Source organism: Arvicanthis niloticus, chromosome 20, assembly GCF_011762505.2.
Source record: "Arvicanthis niloticus isolate mArvNil1 chromosome 20, mArvNil1.pat.X, whole genome shotgun sequence".
NCBI classification, from domain to species: Eukaryota; Metazoa; Chordata; class Mammalia; order Rodentia; family Muridae; genus Arvicanthis; species Arvicanthis niloticus.
In genome coordinates, this window is record NC_047677.1 from 40,579,957 (window position 1) to 40,595,812 (window position 15,856).

General features: G+C 40.0%; 1 protein-coding gene across 4 annotated transcripts in view; it reads left to right on the plus strand.

Moving 5' to 3' along the window:
* The window catches only part of LOC117724589 (solute carrier family 5 member 4B), a 50,882-nt gene that overhangs the window by 6,402 nt on the left and 28,624 nt on the right, over positions 1-15,856 (plus strand). For all 4 annotated transcript variants that reach the window (XM_034524489.2, XM_034524490.2, XM_076916493.1 and 1 more), the window contains 2 exons: positions 11,053-11,158; positions 11,919-11,999. In XM_034524489.2, coding sequence (XP_034380380.1) covers positions 11,053-11,158; positions 11,919-11,999 — 187 coding nt within the window. The remainder of the gene's footprint in view (positions 1-11,052; positions 11,159-11,918; positions 12,000-15,856) is intronic.

A 15,856-nucleotide genomic window follows, 5' to 3' on the forward strand; every position in this document is an offset into this window, starting at 1 on the left:
GGATTATAAAATGGGATGTGGTGTTTCAGCAGCCTGGAGCCATGTAGATGCCTTAACCTCCGTCAGCTCTTTCTACAAAGCATTCATAAGATAAAGGAGAATTTTAGGACTGTTAATAGAAGTATAAACCATCTAATCCTACTAGCCTTCAGCTATGATGACTGGATATATACAAGGAAAATGTTTTCTCTTTAAGTGATAGCTTAAATGTCACTTCCAGTGACAATATAAAAGACTTATCTTACCTTCTATTTATTCCCCTGTATAATATGAACTAGAAACTAAAAATGTGTTAAAAACAGAGAAAACCTTATTTAGGTGATCAATCTATCGTGACATTGGTAGAAATGGGTCCAGTTGGGAACTGATTAAATGCCCCATGAAGACAAGCATGGTTGACTAACTGGGAAACCAAGAGAGGGCGTGTGGCTCATCATTCTTTGGAGATAAGCAAGGACTGACTGGAATCAGAGTGGTCACAATGTTTGCAGATCTATTGGAATATCTGTGCCAGGGAAAGACTGCTCACTCTGGAATCTGTCTGGGCTAGGTGAATATTTATAAAGTACTGAAAGTTTTACTCATGTACCTTATAAGGTACAAAGACTTCCATGAGAATATTTTTACATTCTCTTTAGCCATTGTGCAGACATCTTGAGCTCTGTTTTCTCAGTGATAACCCTTTCATTCTCTCTCATGTTAATATTTCAATCCAGGTTAATATTTTCTTTTCACGTGAACCAGAAGGGAATTACTTTGCCCAATTATACACTTATTTTTCTAAATTCCACCTTGTTCTTTTCCTAAAACTTCCTCTTTAAAATAGATACCACAGTTAAATGTTACAATAGATTCTTTTTTAAAATGTGTCTTTGAAGATAATTGAAAAGAAAGAAGAAAACAATTGAGGATTCGGCACCCAGAATAGAATATATGGAAAAAGTAGTTTGCCCCATGTGTATTTGTGTCTAAAGATACATTATCAGCTTTACAACCCACTAGGTGTCATAGTTTTATGAGAGAAAGGCTGGCCTTAACCTTCGCTTTCTGCCTGAGCTGAATCATTATTACAAGCAAATCAGCCTCCAGGTTAGGGTAACATAAACATCTGCTTACAGATGAATGAAATTGTAAGTTATCCTTAGGGAGACAGCACTGACATCGCTGGCAGAGACAGTTTGGAGAGAAAGAGGGAAGCCAGTGAGACCAGGGGTGTCAGGGGTGTCAGGAGCCGTGTGCTTTTGTGTTATACAATAAAGGTACCCAGTTCTCCTCCAAGTCTGACAGTTAGAGCTCAGTCTAAATGCAAAGGGCATTGGCTGAAGAATCACAACTTAAGAAGTCCTCACAGGATGTGCATCCCCAAAATGGGGGGCTCCTGGTGATGGAAGGGGATGAGGGTGTTAGTGAGCCAACTGGAGGTACAAAGACAAAGAAGCCAAGAACCTATGTGTTGGACTGTGAAGGATCTGTGGTCAGCCACAGTGATGCAACCCCAGGAGTCAGCTTGCCTGCAAGAGTGTGTCTTAAGTGATATCAGTGATGATCACTTAAGACATGGGTATCTGTGCCCTTGACCTTTTGCATCTCTGTTGCTGTAATGAAGACCATGACTATCATGGTTTGGGTTTTACTGCTGTGAAGAGACACCATGACCAAGGCAAGTCCTATAAAGGACAACATTTCACTGGTGCTGGCTTACAGGTTCAGAGGTTCAGTCCATTATCATCAAAGCCTTCTAACACTTTGCAGATGCGTTTCTGGTTTTAAATCAAGGTCTTTTATCCAATTGGAGTTGACATGTGCATCATGTAAGAGATTCAGATTTATTTTCATTCCTCTGAGGAGGTAATTCCTATTTTCCCAGTACCATTTGTTAAAGACCATTGTTTTCCTTTTTGGTTTTTTGATGCCCCTGTTAAGATTAGGTGTCCATAGCTTTGTGAGTTTACCTCCTATCTAACATGAGACTTCCCTGGTATGTGCTGTCTTTATTACTGTGGCTCTGTAGTATAGTTGCAGGTCAGGTAATATGATGTGTCTCTCTAGCTGTATTCTTTATGCTTAAAATTTCTTTGACTACTCATATGTTTTGTGTGTGTGTGTGTGTCTATCTGTCTGTCTATCTGTCTGTCTTCTTTCTGTCTGTCTGTCTGTGCTTCCATACAAGCACGCGGACTGTATTTTAGTTCTGTGAGGAATGTCACTGTATTTTGATCAGTATCACACTGGATCTGTAGATTGCTCTTGAGACTATAGCCATGTTCACAGCATTAATTATACTGGTGGAAGAGCACAGAAGGTCTTTGCATGACCAATGTTTTCCTCCACTTATTTCATTCAGTGTCTTAAGGTTTCCCCTATAGAAAGAAGCCTTTCACTTCCTTGGTAAGGTTTAGTTCTAGGGATTTTGGAGGCTATGATGAATGAGGGATTTTTCTCAGTCTCTTTTCACTGTTGGTGAATATAAAGCTATTGGATTCTAGATGTTGGCTTTGTATCTTGTTACTTTCTGAAAGTATTTATCAGATCCAGTGGTTTTTAAAGGTGAACACCATGGAATCTTTTCAGTGTGAGACCCTGTCAAATGCAGATAAAAATAGATAACTTTTTTCCTGTTTTGTCTTTGTCCCTTTTAGCTGTTCAAGCCAATCTATCTTTGGTGTGATCTAGCTCTGGGATACCTTTTCTGCTTTTGATTTAAAGGATCTGTAGATCTGTAGACTACTGAAGTGCCCCATTGTAGGAAGCCGCTGTTAACGGTGATATAATCTTTCATTTCAAGATGGCGCTGGCCGCGTGTCTTCTCCAGATGTAAACAATTATCTGTGCAGTTGCAAAGGCAGGAAGTGCACCAAAGTCACTGCCAATCCCGAGGCATAATATTGGGTGGTGAGCAAACAGCCAATCAGAAGTGAATACGTCACTCCAGGCTGTATTTAGGCTAGGCCCCTTCCGGATCTCAGCCCTTCTGCCCTTCCGCGTCTTCTGTGTTTTCCACGTGTGTGTTACACAGTAAAAGTCCTCGTTTTGCAGTAACTACCCGAATTGCGTCTCTCGTGTTTCTCTTCCACGGGCGTGGGGCGCCGCGTTATACCCCATGATTATCGAGTTTGGGCATATGTGATCATTTTTTTCCTTAAAGTTTCTTCTATGACACTGAGAGCAAGAGTTGGTATATAAATATTGACAAAGCTATGTGCCTTAATGAATTGTTCCTTTACAATCTGTAGTTGCCTTCTTTATCCTTTCTGATTAGGTTAGGGGTTTAAGTCTTTGTTATCAGAGATGACCATTGCTATGCCAACTTGTTTATGGCTTCATGCCATTTTATAGATTGCGTTCTAACCTTTGACACTCAGTGTACAGATGTTTGCTTCTTGGAGTCAGCACATAACTGGGTCAGTGTTTTGTTGTTTGTTTAACTCCAGTCTGCTAGTGTGTGTCTTTAAATTGGTGAGTTAAGGCCACTGTGCTCACTATTATGAGCGAGGAGGGTTTTCTGTTGCTTGTGATTTTGTTTTGGTTGTTCTGGCTGATGGCTAATTTAAGTCAGTTATATCCTTTTGTCCTCGTGGTGGTTCTGGGTGTTTGGCAGTTTGCTATGTGGATATGACTGGCTCCTCCTCCATTCTCCTTCTTGACCTGTTGCTTTCAGGCACTATACCATACTCTTGTATATAAATCTTTCTTCTTCCTCTGTGTACAGCATTTGAGAATTTCTATACTGCTGACTTGTTGAGAGTTGCCTTAACTTGTGTGTGTGTCGAGATATTGTGATCTCTTCACCTATTTATTTTATTTTTATTTCATTTTTATTTTATTTTATCTGGAAGCCATCAAGCATCAGCAATCTTCCTGCCTCCATCCTTCTCAAAGCTGACGTCATCAGGTTTTAACTTAAGAGACTTTTAAAGAGACAGTCCATCTTTGAAATGACACCCAGTTTCTTCCGATTCACTGGTGACTCTTGCAGCCCACTTTAGATTTTTTTTAATTAATTATTTTATTCATTTACATCACAAATGTTGCCCCACATCTAGGTCCCCCCTTGCAGAGTTCTTCTCTCTCTTCTCCCTCCCATTTGTCTCTGAGAGGATACCCCATCCTTGAAAACTCCCCTACTCCCTGGGGCAATAAATCTCTACAGGATTAGGTGCATCCTCTCTCACTAAGGCCAGACAAGGCTGTCTTCTGCTACAAATGTGCAGGGGTTTTCAAGCCCTCTTGCTGTTCCAGGCCCTAAGTGCCCTCCTGACTCCTCAGGCAAATCTGCACTGTCATTCAGATGTGTCCTGTAACTCTGGGCTTGGGTTCCCTGTTGGCTTCCATGCCCTTGTGCCCAGGTGTCTCCACAGGCTCTTCTAGCTTTAGTGTTATGAGAAACCTGCTTTCTGAAACAGCTGCATAGCCTCATGTGGAAACTGCATGCAAGCCTTCCACTTCTCTGAGTCTGCACCTGCATTTGTTACATTTCTCATGCATTTGTTACTTTTCTCCTGCTTTTGTTACTGTTCACCTGCATTTGTTACTTTTTACCCTTTTCACCTACATTTGTTACTTTTCTCCTACATTTGTCAATTTTCTTCTGTATTGTTACTTTTCTCCTGCATTTGTTACTTTTCACTTGCATTTGTTACTTTTCGTTTCTTTCATACTAGCTATTCAGACCTGAACAATATAGCATGTCTGAGTGTGGTTGGGGTTTGCATTTTCCCGCTGATTGCCAATGCTCAACTTCTACTTAATAAAAAGTTTTTGTAGGGATGTGCCCTGGACCGCAGGGGATTTGAGGAGACCCTAGGAAGGGGTTGGGCAAAGGAATGAAAGGACAAAAGACACAAAGAAGGAGACCAGGATAAGTTTTCTGGTCAAGGTCCTCGAGCTATATTTTCTCAGGCAATTTATACAGGCAGGGAAGGAGATAATGTGTTTGTTGATATTTCACAAAAGCTGGGCATTCTGCCACAGCAGATATCTTGCAATGGCAGATGTTTTTGTCTGGCTCAGGGTACAGCGACCACTGGCCACCTGCTTTCTCAGGAGTCGATAGCTGAGAAAAAACAAAACCTAAAACTATTCTTTCAAAATGGAGTAAGGTTGGCTCCCAGCAGGGATGGAGAGATGGTTTGGTGGTAAAAAGTACTCACTGTTCAGAAAGACCTGAGTTCAGTTCACTCACAGGGAGATTTACAAAGATATGTAACTCCCATTGCAGGGAACCTGGGATCCTTTTCTGGCTTCCACTGATGCTAGGCAGGCCAGAAATACACTTACTTTCAGACAAAGCATGCATACACATAACAAGCAAAATGTGAAGAGTTAAGTAAATTTCATGTGCTATTAATATCTCTCCTTGTAAGAATGATTTCTTAAGATCGACTATCCCTTTGTAATCAGCTCTCGTGTGCCTTCTGCTGTTGAATTCTTTTAGTGTCTACTTTGTAAATATTGTCCCTATTTGTCAGGTCTTCCCTTTGTTGAGTTGTTTCCCCTTTTGGGTTGGGGTGATGGCGGTGGGGGCAAAGGCTTTTATAAGAGATATTTTTAACTGGTGTACAGAATGTCATTTTTCCTAGCCAGTTCCACAATACTTTGCTTGGGTTGAATTCACACACTCCCATATCTCTGTCCCCTATTCGTACCCCTCCATTCCCAGGATTCCCCTTGCTGACTTCCTGTTGCATGTGTTCTATTACCCTCTCTACATGACTTATTTAGGGCCATTTTTTTTTGATGTTTGTGATTCCCTTTCTGTTTTTATAACCTCTATTCATACTCATGCCCATACACATACACACTCACATATACACACACACATACGTAGATACACACAAATATATAAGTGTGTATACATATGGTCATGTACATGTGTGTTATTTTTATTTAGTTTTACTATATATAGTATTTACAATATATTATTTGTTATTTTTTATTTATAATATATTATTAACATAACATTTATATTATTTCTATTTGTATATAAATTAGGAGCTGGGATCCTCATATGGCAGATAACATGTGATGTTTATCCTCCTGAGCCTGGGTTGCCTCATTTAGCATATTTTCCAGACATTTCTTGCAAACTTCCTGATTTTATTTTTCCTTATGGCTGGATAAAATCTCACCATGTGTATCTACGACACTTTCCTTATCCATTCATTAATGGGAGGATATTTTGGTCGTTCTCATTTCCTGAACCATTGTGAACTGAACACAGCCATTGGGTCAATGCACACAGTTGATCAAGCTCTGTGGAGTGGGACGTTGACTCCTTTGTGGAGATGTCAAGGAGTGGTATGACCAGGACATGTGGTAGGTTCATTTTTAGTTTTTTGAGAATTCTCCACACTGATTTCTGCACTGGCTGGTACAGTTTGCAACCCCACCCACGCTGTGCAGCGGGGGTTCCAGTTCCATTTCTCTTCCCCATCCTCTCCATCATTTGTTGTCATTTGTCTTGTTGATCTCTGTCATTCTGATGGGTGTAAGATGAAATCTCAAGGCTGTTTTGATTTGTGTTTCCCTAATCACTAAGGATGTTGAAAACTATTCTGGATCCCTCTTGGTCATTTTTATTTCTTCTTTGGAGAACTCTCAGTTCAGATCTATGGCCCATTTTTTAACTGGGTCATTTGTTTTATTGACTCTTTTGATTTTTTTTAAGTTCTTCATCCACTCTGAACATTCATATTCTATCATATTCTATCAGAATCTATCAGATTCACCCTCTATCACATATATAGCTGTAAAAGAAGGCCTCCAGTTCTGTGAGCTTTCTTTTCGTTTGGTTGACAGTTTCCTTTGTGGTAAAGAAGCCCCATTCATTTATTGTTGACTTTAATTCCTAGGCAAATGGTGTTCTGTTCAAAAAATCTTTTCCAGGGCCTGTATCTTACAGTGTAGTGACTATGTTTTCCCTAGCAGGTTCAGTATTTCATGCTTCATTTATACTGAAGTCTTTTATCCATTGTAGGCTTAGGTTTTTCAAAACCTAATTTAATAAGGGTTTCTCAAAGCTTCCACCCCAGGATGTGGTCTATTATAGAGAAACTTTGGTGGGCTACACAGAGAGTATATATTCTCTAGAGTTTGGGTAGAATACTCTGCAGATATTTGTTATGTTTTCAGATGCCTTATCTCTCTCTCATTGCTTTTGTGCATTTTTTTTTTCTTCTCTTGCAATAGCCTGTTCTTTTTTATCCTGATCTGGGGGAAGCTTCTATACATTTTTTTTTTTTTTAAGTTTTTTTCAAGGCTGGGTTTCTCTGTATAGCCCTGGCTGTCCTGGAACTCACTGTATAAATCAGGTTGGCTTTGAATTGTCTATCTACCTCCCAGTGGGATGAAAAGCTTGAATGCCACACATCCTGTTTCTTTCCTTCTCTCTTTCTTTTTTTTTTTTCTTTCTTTTCTCTTCTTTTGTTTGTTTTGGTTTTCTGTTTGTTTGGTTGGTTGGTTTGGTTTTTGGTTTTGATCTTTCCCAACAGGGTTTCTCTGTCTAGCTTAGGCTATCCTGGAATCTGCTCTATGGCCTTCTCTGCATTCTTACTCAGAAATCATACTGATGTTTTAAATACAAATATCTGAAACAATAGTCAATCTTTGAAGAGTTTCCTTTCCCTCAGCTCTCCGCTGGTGTGTGTGTTCCATCTTTTCTAACTGAGTAACCTGGTTTTCCATGTTATCAAGATTCTTATACGGCATCTGAAATATATTTTTTATGATGCCTAACCATACCAAAAACTTAACTCTGAAACTCAGGGTTAGTCAGTCTTCAGAACTCAGGAGACTAATATTCATTAACAACTAAGCCTTCATAATTTTGTTAAAGTTTAATTCACTTCTGAAGGTACTCCAGTGAAAAGCCCTGCTGTCAAAGGGGATTAGGTGACTTGGTTTGAGAATTTCTCTAGATTAGTCTGGCTTTGTTCAGAACTTACTAACTTCCCTGTTAGTTAGAGAAACTTTTTCCCAGTTTTATCTACAGTCTTAAGCCTGCTCCATAATTTACCAGCTATTACACGCTGGCCAGATGAGAATGTCTAATTCTAATGTCCATCATAAAGGTTGTGTCTCTCACCCGTCCAGATCTTACATAGCACATTAAGGCTGAAGTTGACTTCTTACTGTCTTGCAGTTTTACTGCTTATAATTGTTGGGTTTCAGACCCTGGGACAAAGGGCTGAGGTGCATATTTACATATCAAAGCAGAGCTGCCATCCAGGTTCTCCCAGCATCCCTCAGTCCCTACCTGGCACGCCCCGCCCCCAACCCTGAACTCTCCATTGGGGGGGGGGGCTGCCCTTTCCCCAGAAGCTCCTCCCTATGTAATCCAGACATTTTGGTTTTCCCCTTTCAATTTCTTTATTGCACCTGTCTGTCTGTCTGTCTGTCTGTCTGTCTGTCTGTCTGTCTTTCTCCTCTTCCTCCCCTTCTTCCTCTTCTTCCTCCTCCTCTTCTTCTTCTTCCTCCTCCTCCTCCTTTTTCTTCTTTCTACCTGTGTTCAGTCTTCCCTTTCTCTTTCCTCTCTCCTCTCTCCCTCCCCAGGGCGACTTCCCTGGCTTCCCAATAAATCTGCACTTATATACTCTAATCTGGCTTGAATTGGCTCATTTCATTGGGGATGGGGGTGGGGGGAGAGAAATAACTTATCAATAATTATCTTGTTAGTTTGACTGTAAAATTACTGTCTACTACAGTAATCAATTAAGGTTGTCTTAATCACAGCTTTTGAGAATGATATCTCTGTATCTCATTAAGTAAAGCACCACCCCAGCATTCAAACAGTATTTAATAAGTCTGGGCTTTAGAGTGATATCATATAGGTTCAAGCTCATGGCGTATAAGCTTCTGTCTGTGTACCTAGGCCTCAGTGTCCTTAGCAACAAAATAATTATAATAGCAAGACCTGCCTTAGAGGTAGTTCAGGGGAAGTAAGGTGAGAATTTGTGAATTCTTTCAAGAGTTCTAGGAAGATAGTCACATCAGAAGCCACGATGTTACAGTCTCATCCACATGACTGCCCAAACTTGAGTTGAAAAAAGAGAACGCCCTTTCACACTGGACATGGCAAAGCCCACCAGCCTTCAACGCTACACAAAGAACTATAGGTAACTAAAAAAAGCTGGGAGCAAGGGAGGTTGTCTTTCCCCGGGTAAATTGTTTACAATTGTAAACCAATGGTTTGTTCTTTATCAAATGGTTAACCCTGAAAACATGCATACAGGTAAGGTAACATATGGACTAAATAGATTATATTTAGGAATACATGTGTATATATTCCTAAATACAATGCATATATATATGTATATATACATACATATACATATATATACATATATACGTATATATACGTGTATATATATATGTGTATATGTGTATATATATATATATATATATACAGAATAACAATTTGTGGGACAAGGGCCTTAAATTTAATAAAGAGTAGAGAGGGGTATATGAGAGAATTTAGAGAGAAGAAATGAAATATAGTAACATGTCTACTAGAGCCTTTATGTCTGGCTTTAAGTGAAATGTAGAGTAAAGCCATTGTGTTGGGCTTTAATGGAAAGTTTTCAGCAAAGCCTTTGCTATGATTGGGTCAATCAGTAGAGGCTGAGAAAATGTTTTGAGACTATTTGAACCTCGAACAAATATCTCTCTAGAGAATTTGCAGTTGGTGTGACATGAGAGCTTGCGGCTCCACCAACGTTGGTCCTAATACACTCCTGCTAAACCTGGAGTTCTTACTTTTGATTCTGGCTAGCCATGGTCAGAAGGGACTGAGATTTGTGTGGGTTGTCTGCTCTCACCATCAGTAAGGGCAAGGTAACCTTGGTAACTGGAACCTTTCCCAACCCCAGTTAACCTTATATTATGTTTGAATAAGGTAACAACAAGTGAGCTAACTGAGTATCAGTCTTTTCCAAGAAGGCTGAACCCCTCTGCTCCCTCAGAAAATGAAGGCGTAGCATCTTGGTAAACTCTCTCTACTATGGTACCTACAATTGACACCAATATAAATAAGGGAAGGGAGAAACATTATGTTATACTCTCAAAAAATGAATGAATAAATAAATAGATAAAATACATCCTTAGACGTTAAAACATTTCTAAAAGAGATTTTTTAAATCATTTTTTAAAAAAATTATCCCTTCAATCGCTTTTTTTTGAAGCAGTATGTGATTATATAAAAAGAAACCAATTAGAATCCTAATTTTTTCATTGATAGAATACTAATGCTAATAATGTATTCTTTGAAATGCCTTTCTCAAGAGAGTTACTATAGGTGATTATTGAGCCTCTCTAAGTTTTATGGTACAGAAAAAGGTTACAGGACATTTTGCATGTAATTTTAAAAAAATATGCTTTCTCTTTTCCCAACGCCAGTCCCACTCTCGGCTTACACGTTCCTCATGGCTAGCTTCTAGCTACCACGCCAGCTTCCCTTTCTCTGCCCACCTTTGCTCCTCAGAAGAAAAACATTCAGACAGCTTTATTATCTTTGAAGTTGCCATATAACACAGCTGCTGGTCACAGAATCTCTTACCCTAACCTTATTGGCTAGCCTGTACCAGCCATCCATCAGTGGCAGAGGTCGCTGGTTCTAGCTATCCTAAGATTGTACATGGCTATTGTGTGTTTCTCATTCCAAAGCCTGGCCCAAAAGGCCCCTTCTCTTTCCTCATGTCCCCTTTCCCTCCTGGGACCCCGAAGTCCCACCTTTACCTTTCGCCCAGAATTACCTTCTTTATTGACCAAGTCAAGAACCAATCAGGGAACCAGACCTTACTAATGGCACCTCCCCCTACAAGGATATGCCACTTCCTTTATGTAGCCTTTGAACAATGAACTACCTGTGGTGAGTGTACAGAAGAGAGGGTGAAAATTATTCAATGACTTACAGGGGAAATTGGGGACATCTAAGTGGAATCTTGGAGGAGGAGCAGGAGTCTACCAGGAGAGCAAGGAAAGGAGGTGGATGTTAGAGCAGGAAACTCAGAGGCCTGAAATCCATCTTCTTTCTCATCCCCACTGTCGCTTTCATAGTCGAACATATTTTCCGGAGCCATATTCATCCAGTTGGCCTTGGGACTGAACCTCTACCTGGCGGTCTTCATCCTCTTGGCCATCACTGCTTTTTACACGGTGGCTGGTAAGTCTGCCTCTGGCTTTACTCACCCATTATATGTTCTGTCTGTCCTCCTTGATCTGTGATTACTAGTGTTGGTGTTAGCCTTCCGAGGGCCAGATTAAGGATACCATCCCATTGACACTGTGAGAATAAAGCACAGGACAAGAGCAACAATTACAAGAAACGCAACAGAATGCTCGTCGTGAGATGTAAGATTGATCAAGACAACAGTATGAGGCTGAGCAGGTTACATATAGAAATATATATATATATATATATATATATATATATATATATATATATACACACACACATACATATGTGCGTGTAACAACAATTAGTAGAAAAGAGGTCATGAATTTGAAAAGGAGCAAGGATCTATATATAGATATATAGATATAGATAGGTATATAGATATATAGATATAGATAGATATATAAAAATATATGTAGATATATAGATAACCCAAATGGGGATAATTAAGTAGATTATTATGGTAAGCTGTCAGTTTTCCTTTCCTTAATATTAAAAAAGTCACCAACATGGAATTCTACCAATAATTCACAGAATTTTGTATCTCAGTAAGAAAAGAAAATGAATTAAATATGTTAATAAACACCTAGAAGAAAATGATGTCAAGACAAGCTGTGGCTCACATGGGACCTGTGATATGTTGTCTGCTGACTCTTTTCTATGTTTGGGTTAGAGGAGAGCCCAGAGGTGAAGAGGGAAATCAGGATGTGTGGATAAAATGTCCTGTTCCATTATTTTCTATCCATAGGGGGCTTGGCCTCAGTGATCTACACAGACTCTCTGCAGACTTTCATCATGCTGGTTGGCTCCTTAATTCTCATGGGGTTTGGTAAGTGAATGCTGTATGCTCTACCTTGGGCTGGGGAATTATGGGAAATGTGCCTGTCTGTGTGTTCTGTAATGTTGCCTCCCAGTTTCACTGCATCATACTTCCATTTCATATATAGATCCCTTAATGGGAATGTTAACAGTCCAGTCATCTGGCTGGGCTTCTTTGGCTGTATTAGATAAAGACTGTGGGTAGACAGGGGAAATAGCTTCAGTCCTGGCAGCGCCAAGCCCATTCATCTGTTGGTAGTCATTGTCCCATGAACTTTGCCTGGGCAGATGTGAATTAACATCTAAACAATCTACTTTATCTTGAATGCTGATGTTCCTTTCTTCTCAATTCAGTCTCTTTGTAAAGCTTCCCCTTGAGTTTTCCACTTGGGTTACTGAGCTTTTCATTTCGGCCTGAGTCCTCTTCAAATTCCTGTTTCTTACTACATCTTGAAACCCTGTATTCTTCTCTTCATCACCTCCTCCAGCCTTATGTTGTGTTTTCTTGTGCATCAGCTCAGGCATTTCTCCTCTTTAAATATATTGAGATGCTCCTTTGTGTCCTTCTTAAAGGTCTTGAAATTTTTGATGAGTTTATTACTACTAATTTCAATTTTGTATCTTGGGGTTAGTCTAGGTAATTGTGTTCAAACAATGCCTGGAGCAATAAGGCAATGGGAAAGAATTAAAAGGATACAAATAGGAAAAGAAATCAAACTATGCCTTTTTGCCAGTGGTGTATTAGACATAAGAAATCCCAAAGATCTATAAGAAAACCTCTAGAAATAATCCACAATGTGGCAGGATACAGAATAAAAATGTAAAACTCCATAGCCTTTCTACATACCAACAACAAACACACAGAGAATGAGATCACGGACACACTCCCATGTACAGTGTCCTCAAAGAAAACAAGATATCTCAAAATAAAGCCAAGCACAGAAATGAAAGACAACACAATAAACAACTTTAAACCTCTGAAGAAAGAGATAAAGGCACTGGAAAATGGGAAAGACATCCATCGCTCATAGATTGATAAAATTGGCTTGTGAAGATAATCATATTACCAAAAGCTATTTACAGATTTAACACAATCCCAATCAAAGTTCTCATCTAGTTGGGTTAGAAAAAACTATCCCAACACTAATATGGAAATACAAAAGACAAACAGATAGGTAAAATAATCCTGAGCAAAAAGAGAAATACTGACTGGGTTGCCATCCCAGATCTCCAGATATATTATAGGGCTGTAATAATAAAAACAATGTGGTATGAGAACAAAGACAGATGTGTAGATTAATGGAACATGTTGTCTTTTCCTAGCTTGTACTAGGACAGCCCATTACATCCTACTCATAGCATCCAAATGCTTTTATAGTCCCCAAACATTTTACATCCCCACAAAACAAACAAACAGCAACACAACACCATGATCTGGTTTGTCACAGAAACTTCTGTCTTGGTTGTTTTTCCCTCACTGTGACGAAACACTAGAGCAAGTCAGCTTTTAGAATGAAGAGTTTATTTGGGGCTTGCAGTTTAAGAGATATAAGAAGTCATGACTGTCATGGTGGAAAGGAACATGGCAAGCAGGTAGGCATGGTGCTGGAGCAGAATCTTTGAGCTCACAGCCTGATCCACAAGCAGGAAGCAAAGAGTACATTCTCATGGCTTGAGTCAAATCCCACCTACCTTGTTACACACCTCCTCCAAGTCCATACCTCCAGTGTAGTCAGGGTTTCTACTGCTGCAATAGAACATCATGACCAAAAAAGCAGGTGGGGAGGAATGTCAAAGTAACTTAAAATCACCTGATGTACTTGTTGTCTTGAAGACTTACTGCTCAGTAAACTCACCCTTTCCAGCTCTTGCTGAACTCTGGCTGGCTAGTTCAACTCAGCTGGTCTGGCTCAAACTCCTCTCCAAACTGACTCATTCAAAGTGGCTTCTCTCAGCTTCTGATTGAATTGCTCTGCTTGGTCTCAAACTAACTCTGACAATCTGTTCTAATCTGGCTGCTTTCACATTCTATGGCTTGCTCTGTTGTCACTTGCAACCTATTTTTGTAAAACTCTTGGGAAAACTGCATCCTCTCTCTCTCTCTCTCTCTCTCTCTCTCTCTCTCTCTCTCTCTCTCTCTCTCCTGTCTTTTAAGTCACCTCTCTTTCCTGTGCTGTTCTCCTGAAAGGTGTGTATATCCTATTTCTGATTTATTCTCTCAATTCTTTCTCTGATTTTTTTTAGTTCACCTGCCCCTCAATTAGACATCACTTTAAAACATGGCTGCTTCGTTCTACAAATTAACCTAACCTACATTGTTAGGGATTAAATATGTATTTTAAGGATGTCTGTGTATTCCAGCTAGATCATACTGTAATCCAGGGAGTGTCTGCCTTCCAGCTGAATCACATAGACTGAGAAGGTCTTTAGATGTGCCCTTGACAAGCAACCATGTTGATGGATTAAAATTCCTCTATAGGGCAAAGTGTTTATTTTGAGTTACACTTCCATATGGTGGCTTACATTTCCATCATCAAAGGAAATCAGGACAGGAACTCAAGCAGTACAGGAACCTGGAGACAGGAGCTGATGCAGAAGCCATGGAGAAGTGCTGCTTACTGACTTGCTCCTCAAGGCTTGCTCAGCCTGCTTTCTTGTAGAACCCAGGAGCACCAGCCCATGGATGGCACCACCCACAATGTGCCGAGCCTTCCCCAAACAATCACTAATTAAGAAAATGCCTTTCAGGCCTGCCTACAACTGAGTCCTATGTAGGCATTTTCTAAATTGAGGTTCATTTTTTTCAAATGACTTTAGCTTATGTCAACATGACATAAAGCTATCAAGAATACCTCCTAATTCTTACAAGCAGTTCCACTAACTACAAACTGTAAGACCCCCCCCGCAAGGGGACCCTCTGTAAGACACCCCCCCCCCCGCAAGGGGACCCTCACCCAAGTCCGGACCTGCACGCCCCAAGGACACACGAGAGACCTTCTTGATGCAATTGCAGAGGAGGTTTAATGACGAGGGCCCTCGGGCTGGAACATATCTCACACAGGAGATAGAGGTTCAGCGCGCCGGACCCAGGGAACTTGGGATATTTATCGGTAGGGGTTGGGGAGAGCGGGAAAATTTGGCACGGTTACATATGATTGGATATTTCAAACATCAGCAACTTGCAGAACTGGCAGAACTTGCAGAAATTCGGACCTCCCAGAAAAGGGAGGGAGAGAAAAGTAAACACCAGATAGCCCATTACTCACTTGGGCTTGTTTGGACTTGTCTGGGCATGCCCTTGTATGCCTTTATTTTTTGTCACCCTGCCCCTGCAGGGGCTTAATATTTTTATTATGACTATATTTAACAAATTGTTGGTGGTCTTTGCTGACCATGAATTTTTGTTATTGTTACAATGCTGCTTTCAAATTTTGTTCTCACATTCCTACTCCTTTTGTTTGGAATAACTTTAATCTTAAAGTTAAAGATCAGTATCTTTTATCTTGTCTCTTATAATCTCATCTCTTTGTCTTAACATCATTAATTGAACAGTATCTATTTTTAGTTCTAACAAAAGCTAGCAATCTATTTATGACACATGGGCCTAAACCCAAAAGTAAAAAAATAATTATTATCAAGAGACCGGCCACAGCAGAGTAGGGTCATCAACCTCAAGGGCACTTATTGAACCAACTTTGTTGTGTCTCTCTATCTTTCTGTCTCTGGTCTAACCTTTTTTTAAGTCTCTGCATTGAGTCTTAGACTACCCCAGTGTGGTCAGCATAAAAACAACAATCTTCTTTGAGGGCTGTATATAGTCCTCTATCTTTAAGAAACAGCAAGTCTAATCTTTTTTTCTGTTCTGAA